General features: G+C 36.9%; 1 protein-coding gene across 1 annotated transcript in view; it reads left to right on the top strand.

Annotated features, from left to right (window-relative positions):
* Arhgap6 (Rho GTPase activating protein 6) overlaps positions 1-10,013 on the top strand; it is a 257,159-nt gene that overhangs the window by 185,566 nt on the left and 61,580 nt on the right. Inside the window, exon 3 of the mRNA XM_026784884.1 lies at positions 2,963-3,034. Coding sequence (XP_026640685.1) covers positions 2,963-3,034 — 72 coding nt within the window. The remainder of the gene's footprint in view (positions 1-2,962; positions 3,035-10,013) is intronic.

Here is a 10,013-nt window from a genome sequence, read left to right as displayed (position 1 = left end):
ACCGCCCGGCCCAACACATGCTTTTGTGGAAACACCCAATCAAGCCTCAGCAGGATTTAAGAGAAATAAAACCTTGCAATTATACATATCTATAAAAATGTTTTTCCAGTGTGACAGAATCAGTGGCAGGGCTACACTTCTGGTGTGTATGCTATCTTAGAGATAGCAGTTACATAGAAGAAGAACTTGGGCAACATGTCCCCATCAAAGGTTTCTTGGAATGAGTCTTTCAGGTTTGGTTTCCATGCACCTTCCTTTCACCAGGTACTGTGAAAGTAAGTAATCATTAATGTTTTCATTATTTCATAAATGAAACTGAAAATTAACATAACAAAAAAAGATGTAAGGAAGAAAGTTCTTGTCTACTTACCATTTCTGAATATCTGAATATTTGTGATCTCATCTTTCCACCTCTATTCTGTGCATAGATCAATGAATAATCAATACTTATTGAGCATGTGCTGTCCTCTAAGTACCTTATTTAATCCAGGCAACAGTTCTTACCATCAAGACTATATATGTCTCCTATTTTATAGGTGAGGCAACTGAGGTTTTAAGAGCTTAAGGAACTTATCTGTGGGAAGGTGGTAAATTCAAAACCTGTGTTACAGAACTCTCGCATGTCAAAGCTAGTACTCTCCATATCTGCCTAGGTGGCAGGGGAAAAAATAAAGTGCCTATGTGAAAGATGAGCCTGTGAGAGCAGACATATATCTTGACCTTCCCGAAGTAAGAGAAAGTTAGAGAAGTGGGGGGAATACACAATAATCTTAACCTTTAACCAGTCGTGAAGACTAGCACAAGTCATCATTGATATGACACTAAAATTCATGTTTTGTAATATAATCTAATATGCATTGTGATGCAATCCACAGAAAATCTAGTCATCTTACAGTTACCAGAACTGAGAATCAAAAAGTTAAAGCACAAACCTCTCCAAGTCAGAGAACTGATAGGTGGTGAGGCTTGGATTCAAAGTCAGATTTCTCCATTTTCCATATAAGGCTTATCTTGAGGAATATACTTTAGAGCAGAACACGTATACCCATAATGAGACAGGAAGACCACCATCCAGAAGGATTTGTGCATGGGGATAGAACAGTGGGAGAGGAGAATGTTTGAAATCAAAGTATAATGAAATATATGTAGAAGCCATCATAGTAAAATCCATTAGCCTATATACTAACCAAAAATAATACAAAAAATTAAAATAGGCAAAAAAACATGTGGCTTCTCATGATGAACTCAGTGATAGAACATTTGGTTGCCATATGCAAGGTCCTGGGTTCCATCCCTAGCACCAGAGAAAACTCTCTTAGGCTTTAAAGATGTATTGTTTAGTTATTCTTTTCAGTCAAATACATAAATTAAGGAATTAGAGGATTTTTTAGAAGGGAATGTCATTACTGACCAAACACATTTGGTGATATGAACCAGCAATAAGGAAAGCATTACAAAGTAAAAGCACAATCAATTCTATTTAGAGAAGAGATTAGAATCTTGTGTAGTTAGTGAGTTTTATCATCTGTGTATATATATATATATATATATATATATAGTCACAACAGTCCCTAGTAGCTAGATCAACTCTTAGATTTTAAGATATGAACACACCAGGGATGAAAGAGATTAATGGCTCTTGGCCACTGTACAATTGATTTACACGGTTTTCTCATTTTACAAATCTCATGACTCCAAAGGCAGAAAATCCTACTATTTTCATTTTGTGGGGGGAAAAAAGTGGTTTTGGCGGGATTTTGGAAGGGAAGCGGTATTAAATGTGCCTGTTAACTATAGTGGGGTTTTCCTGCACTTCCAAGGCTTCACGGCAGAAGAGGAGCTGGGAACAACTGTAGCTTCTAGAGGATCCCAGGAATGCTCATTTCCTCTAGAGGTTTTACTCTGTCATTTACTGCTATCAGAGTCTTGTTTTGTAAATTTTATTTTGTGGTATTGCCTTTTTACAACATGTTTTAGTATATCCTGCGAGACTATTCTTAATCCACTTTTTAAACAGTTCCCTTGGGTATGAAAAAAAAATTTTCTATTTGAACCCAGTGTGACATCCTGTTCTACATCCCGTACACATTAAGCTGAATAATCCCAAAGCATGTTCTGGCAATGATAAATGCCAATATTTTATGATGACATCCCAGGAATTTGATTGGAGCTGCCGACTGATATGAATGTTATGTTTACTATTTGGTGATTTAAGCAGAATACTAAGTACATTTGTTAGAAGTATTAGATGCAAAAGGGAATATTCTCCACTTTTAGTGACACATCCAATACAACTCCAACATCCACCAGTGGATGAATACTTTAATTATGGGACAGTCATTGTGTAGAATAGCATGCAAGCCACAGGAAGAAAGAAGATCTGAATTTATGGATTTCTACTAGGCTCCACATTAAGCATTTTATATACACTGTTTCATTTAATTCCTATGACAAAACCATGTCATTCTCACTATTTATGCAAAACCACTGAGTCTTAACCAAAGCACTGCAGGTTGTAAATGGTATCGTAATAGTAAGGCCTGAATTCTGTGAGCTGCCAAATCCATTTCCCTTTCCAGTTACATTACAGTAGCTTATAAATGTCAAAGCTATGTGTGTGTATAGTTGATTCTGTCATGGAGATTTTGTTCAAGATGAATGGTGACTTATATAACCACATAAAATGAGAAAAGCCTTATGTAATAGCAAAACAAACACATCTGGATGTCAAAACTGAATTACATACGAATGAGGGCTGTTTCTAGCTCTTCCCATGATTGAAAGAACATTTCAGAGTGCATTTTAAGGCTTGTTTCATGTGCTACAAGGTGAGGATTTTTTCTAGTATTCACAGAGCTATTTCTCTGTTTACACCATTGAGTTCTATGAGTCAATACAGAAGTCAACTGCAATCATTGGTGTACTTAATTTTTCCTACTTCTTATTCTTTTAATATTTACAGATGGACAAAAGAGAAAGAAATCATTGAGAAAGAAACTGGATTCCCTAGGGAAGGAGAAGAACAAAGACAAAGGTAAAGGGCCAAATAACTAAAACCAAAGTATCTTGCAGGGAGCATGCTGGTTTGATTGGGTAGAAATTTTTAATTACATCAGTTTACAGGGTTGGGTTCTATTATGTAAACCGAATTTCTGTAATGGAATGTCATTGAGAGCTGGTGTAGGTCTACTTTTCTGTGTTTTAGTATCCTTAGGCTGAACTGATGAGTTCAGCTGGTTTGAGCAGTGGGCAACTATAGCCAATGTTATGGTTCCAATTATTCTGTCCAATCAGCTATGTCTAAAGACGACCAGGGTTGAGTAGCCATGGACAACATGCCTAATACTAACCAGCTGTTTGGTAAATGGAGACAATTAAGCAGGACTAACTAAATGAAAAAGAGTTTAGATTCATCCACTATGAATACAGAAAAGAAACAATCTTCATCTCATGGTTTACTGAAGATAGGTCATCCTCAGCAAGTTTTTTAGATCACAGCATGCTTGGTTTGGGTCCCAAATGTTTTTGGCAATGACTGGCTTTCATCATACTGATGTGTGTCTATTTCTATGGCTATTTAGGGAAATGACACTTAAGTCAGTCTTTCAGAGACATTTGTGGTCAATTTGAATTTGTATTCTTTAGTTGTGTCACCTGGACCCCATTAACACAGTGTAATTTTTTATGACTTGTTATTGAATTATATGTTGAATGGTGTGATTGAGTGAATGCATGTTCATTTTATGTGCCGCGATGAGTGAGAGTTGAATGAAGAAAGACACATGTCTCATTTTGAAGTTCTCATATATCTAGTGACTGCATTTATGCTTGCAGTAGAAAACAATGACTTTTAAAATAAATGCATTGTGAATTGTACTGGACAAGCCTTATTCCAACACTGACACCAGTTTACACACACATAGCTTCAAGTGTGCTTTAAACTTCATGACATTTGGACATAAGGAATGGAAACTCACTGTTTTACTTCCCTTCCAGTGGTGCTTGTCTTCCTTGGTGATAGTAGCAATATAGACTGGAAAATTTTTGTGGCATATGCTGTAATTCCCACTGTGAGATGTTTAGCAGCATCCTTGGCCTCTGCTAACTAAGTGCCTATAACACTGCCTCCAGTTTAGCAGCATCATTGGCCTCTGCTAGGTGACAGTAGCACTGCCTCTAGTTTAATAGCATTCTTGGTCTAGCTAAGTGCCAGTAGCACTGTCTCTAGTTTAGCAGCATCCTTAGCCCCTGCTAAATGCTAGCAACATTGCCTCTAGGCAGACTGTGCTCAGCCTTCTAAATGTATACCTCTAGCTGGGCAAAAAAGAGATAAAAGTGTTAGGAATCCATATCTCTAGCTGCAAGAAAGAATTATAGCTGTAATATTTAAATAACCTGAGGCCGAAAGGCTGTGGAATGTAACTCAAGGGTAAAATACTTGTCCAGAATACACAAGATCAATCGTTCTGTGCCCAGCATCCCCCCCCCAATACAAACCAAAGAACACCTAATTGGCAGATCTTCACTGCAATGAATCTGAATATTGTTAGGCAAAAATATCTCAGGCATGAACTGTTGTTGTTGTTTACAAATAAAAACTCTCGCTATATACATTCTAACATGAGAACTGAGATCATATTCACCAGGATACTCAGTAGGATATGAACAACTTCAGCAGAATTTGTTGCTAGAATAATGAAGACCAAGGGTGGGCTAGCTGCATATCCACTGTCTGATAAATTTTATTACACATATATAACTGATGTTTTATAACCCTTAATTTTTCTGTTTTATCTCTGACAATTTCATGAATATGTATTATAGTATATTATATTGTCATCATGTATTATACTATATTGTATATAGTATATTATAGTATATTGTATTGTGATCATATCCACTCCCTCTCACCTCCTCTGATCTCTTCCTGCTAATCCTTTTCTCTTTCTAACTTGTCCCCTTTTTACATTGCTCAATGTCCCCGTGACTTTAGAGGGGGTAAAATTGATGAGTCATTTAAGGTTGGGCTCTTACCTACACCAGTACTGCAGTTATCCATGGGAGATCTATCCAAGGACTTTCCATGGATGACTCAAATTTTGACTAATAGTAAATCTATGTACAGTATACTTCCCTTTGTACACATGCAAACATATGGTAAAATATAATTTATAAATTAGGCAAAATAGAAGCCTAACCAAAATAATTGACAATAAGACAATTATTATAATATGCTGTAATAAAAACCATTTAAAACATATGACTTTCTTCTTTGATAATTTTCCACTTAATTTTACTACAGTTTTCTGTGAGTAACTGAACACTTAAAAGTGAAGACAACTATACAAATAATTAGTTACTGCTTCAAGTTGCTTTACTCTAGGATTTGAAACACAATAAAGATGTTAGGCTATTCTTTAGAAAGTACCAATTCAGAGTACTAGAATGAATTTTTATTTTTTGGCATGGGAAAATTGATGTTTATATTTCCTAAAACTGGTGTGGGGGATGCAGGGTGGATGTGTGTGTGTGTGTGTGTGTGTGTGTGTGTGTGTGTGTGTACACTCATCTGTGCATACACTCATATTGTATATAAAGAAATCAGAAAGAAAGAACATGAGTTAATAGGGAAGTAAGAGTCAGCAAGTAAGAAACTAATTAGTGTCCCCTGGGACATAGAAATGGTTCAGACTAACTCATGCTAATGTATACCCAGTAAAAGCTTGACAGTATTCAGTATTGACATAAGAGAAGATGAGTGGAGAAATGAAGTAAGGTCTTGGTGATTCCAATGAAAAGGCAGACCATCCATCTATCTAAGGAGAGAAGTACCAAGCTTCACTGTATGAAGCTTGCTCTGCATGAATTTGCTTTAGTGGGTAAAAATCAAGGCAGTCTAGGCTTAACTGAAGAGTTACTTCTGACAACTCTTCAAAACATAAAGCCTTGTCCATGTCAAAACAGGGAGCCATTACAAGGCTATCTTGGGAACAGGAACTTGGGGATGGCTGTGTACCGGTGTGACACATTTGTAATCAGTTCACATTCTTTCCTTCCCTTTCGATCTTAGTGTCTGGGTTCACAACAGATGCACATGTGAAAAACGGTCAGTTCTGAAATCCAGGAGGGAAAGAAGGAAAACAGGAAACTCTGAATGACCTCTTAGGTTAGGCCATCTAAAAATAAAGGAGAGCAGCTCTTCACGGTTGACCTGCTCTCCCAATAAAAAAATGATTCACAAATCTTTGATATGCTACCTTATTAATTGATTCCATCAGCATGAAACATATCCTGCATGATATTTAATTTTTTGATATAAAAATATATAACAAATCATATGACATTCTTGCATCCAGGCTGCTACTTAAACAAAGCTCATCTAAGTTTTGGTTGCCATATGGAAACTAATTCAAGATTGACATTGGTTTGCAAAACATATTTTCAAACAAAAGATTTCCAAGTTCCTAGTCTCTTGTAGTTTAATTATTTGGCAAACAAAAGTAACTTTCAGAAATTCAGAAAATTTCTTTCTTGTCTCACAAAAACAAAACAAAGCAGTCTGTGGAAAAGCTAAATAAATAAATAAATAGTTTAAAAACCATTTTGATCTAGTTCCATGGTTTCCTTAATCAAGGTACATTGGGACAAAGTGTTACTATGGCATAACTTTCTACCAGCACACTGACAGACAATCAACATGAAAAGAAGATTAGTTCAATTGTGGTACCCTTTTTGGTATCAAATTCCTGTGTCATGTCTTATGGTTACTCACTGTCCAGGTCAATATATGGTAGCTCTCAAGTAAAACTACAAAAGATTATTTGCTGCAACTTCCATTTTTATTTTACATTAAGTAGTAATAGAAAAATTAAGAATTAATTACGTGTAGACATTCTCCAAGAAGATAGATTTAATAGTATCATAAAAATCCAACATTATGGGCTAAGGACATCATTCAGTAGGTAAAGTAGCTAACACACAACTGTGAGAACCTTAATCAAACCCCTAGAACCTTCATAAAAATGCCAGATTTAGTGGTGTATGCCTATAACCCCAGAAAGGATGAAATGGGAGGTTGAGACAGGTGGATCCCTGAAAGCTTACTGACCATCTAGCCTGTAAACTTGGCAAAATTCCAAGTCAATGAGACTTCTGATCTCAAATAAAAGGTGGTAAGTACCTGAGCAGGGAAATCACGGTTTTCTGACCTCCTCATGTGCATATGCAAATCCAAATCCCCAAGAACCCCGTAACATGAACATGCACACGTAACATGCACACACACACACACACACACACACACACACACACACACACACACACAAGCCATTACTGGAAAAGAGAATGACCAAGATGTATGCACTTTCCAAGAAAGGTAGGAAGGAGCTTGGGTTAGCTCAAAGACTACTTTGTGGACTACAACACAACTTTTGGTCTACATGATAACAACATTGAGACATCATCAAAATATAGTAAGAAGGAATGACTTAATGATGTTTTCAAATACTTTATTGTGATACACTGTATTATATGAACTTGGAGTAGAACTGACACCAGCACAAAGGAATGGAGGAAGGGCCATTTGAAAGCTATAAAATCTACGCGCTAAGCCATGGTACCATGGAATGAGGATTGTGGCAGAGGCGGAGAGGAATAGATCAAAAACAGAAAATAACTTGAAGGTAGTATGGTAAGATGATGGAATAGAAATGAGGCATGAAAAGAAGTATTAATGTATGACTTTCTAATGTCATATTTAGCCCATGAAGCAAGACACCCCTAGCGATCCAAGCAAGGTGTGGTAAGGAAAGACTTCGAATGAGGCATGCCTTAGTAACATACAACTGTAAAGAAACAAGAAGTAGTTCATGCTTGGAGGACAAATGAGCACTATAAGATGGAAATCAAGTATAAATTCTGGGGGAAAGAAGGTACTGCATGGGACTCAGGAAGTGAGTGACAAAGGTGGTGTACAGCCAAAGGTCGGAAGAGCGAAAGGGGATGAGTAAATATGCGAAGAGAGAGTCATGTGAGCCACTAAGATGGACTGGCAAGTCACCAAGTCTTATGTGAGATTGGTGGTTTAATGGTGATTCAAAGACAATAATAGAAGAAAACAACAAAGCAAAGGACAAGGACAAGCCTGTGATGGTAAGCTTCTGCCACAGGTGGGAGAGTGGGGCTCTTAAGGGAACAATTGGGAGCTGAGAAGAAATTTCATCACCTTTTTACCCTATGTTTCATGACAAGGTAAATACAACCACTGATAATATCCTGGTGGAACACATGGCTCTGATTAGAACACATTACTAGTTGTCCCTAGTCATAGCACAGTGAGCCTTAGGTAATATCTTTGTCATTTAAAAATCCTATTATCAAGTTTATTAGCTTCTGTCTTTGCAAAGAATCGTTAGATTTCTGTGACCCCACCCCCCTCACAGAAAAGGGGCATATGCACCCAACACTTTATTGCCACATAAATGATAATTTTGCCCAATAGAAATTTGGTAAGTTCTTGATTTCACAATAGCTGTATTTTTAAGAAGAAAAAATATACAAGGATCCTTCCTAGAATATTATAAAGACCTCAAGACAACATCCGGTGTTTGGAGCTTAGAGGACTCTACATTCTGAAGCTTATAATAGTCTTTGAGAAAAGCAGCAAGAAAATAAAGAGAACCCATTGAAACTCTTGCTTTGAAAGTTCTCTCTGTTGTTACTATCCCCACACATACCTGTATATTCTATGTGGCTGTCAGTCTTGCCATGTGTATGTCCAAACGTTTTGAAGAACATCTGATTATTTCCTGATTCTTATAAGAAATCCTTCAAGGGGGCTGGAGAGATGGCTCAGTGGTTAAGAGCATTGTCTGCTCTTCCAAAGGTCCTGAGTTCAATTCCCAGCAACCACATGGTGGCTCACAACCATTTGTAATGAGGTCTGGTGCCCCTCTTCTGGCCTGCAGGCATACACACAGATGGAATATTGTATACATAATAAATAAATATAAAAAAGAAATCCTTCAAGTGGACAACTATAACCTGAAACTGCTCTTTACAGTATTAGTCTAACCTCAAAGGAGAAAAGCAGAACTTTTTTTTTAAATTTTATTTATTTATTAAGGATTTCTGCCTCCTCCCCGCCACCGCCTCCCATTTCCCTCCCCCTCCCCCGATCAAGTCCCTCTCCCTCATCAAAAGCAGAACTTTTTGACTGACATATGTCCCATGGTTCACTGGCAGAGCAAGCACCTCTGAAAAATCCCCAGATGAACTTAGAACTTTATACTTCAAAAAAAATTGCATCTTTTGATGGGACCAGAGGTATATGCCTTTAAAATATCATTTCTGCTTTTAATGGAGACTTGGCTATTAGCTTAGTTTAAAATGTTGCCACAAATCAAGCAGGAAAACCTTTTAAAACCTCTTTCTACCTGGTTTAATGTTAGCTTTTTTGTTCAAAGAACAAATAACATTAGAGTTATTTTCCCTTGATCATTCCAGTTTCATTCACAGGACTTGTAAAAAAAACAAGGGCTCCCCTGTACTCTAAATGCTGTGACTGCTAAGAGATGTAATTTTGAATCTAACAAGAATAATTTACTTAATTGAATTATTAATACTTTCAGCATAAATCTAAAATGCTGCTAATAAAATGTCTATTTCTGAGGAACTAACATATACAAACATACTTGGATCACAATGATGCAGGAAGCAACTGTATATATATTGCCAAATGAAGCCAAAAACTTCTGTTCTGTCTCTTCCTCAAATGGTACCTAATTTAAAAAAAAAAGATTTAACAAAATGTACCCTGGGCTTCCCACAAGCTATATCATGTTCAAGCCCATTTCTGCATGTGGTCATCAGAGAGCCTGAATATAGATCATAAAGAGGCATGTGTAACCCAAAGAGCTGGAGATAGGCAGTAGAAACACAGAACAAAAGGGAGAAAAAGTAAAAATTTCTTCTTAAGGTGCTCCTAAATTGCTCCTCTGACTCTTAGGTTATTA

Source organism: Microtus ochrogaster, chromosome X (assembly GCF_000317375.1).
Source record: "Microtus ochrogaster isolate Prairie Vole_2 chromosome X, MicOch1.0, whole genome shotgun sequence".
NCBI classification, from domain to species: domain Eukaryota; kingdom Metazoa; phylum Chordata; class Mammalia; order Rodentia; family Cricetidae; genus Microtus; species Microtus ochrogaster.
Note: the sequence above shows the minus strand (reverse complement) of the source record. Positions and strands in the feature narration are given on the sequence as shown.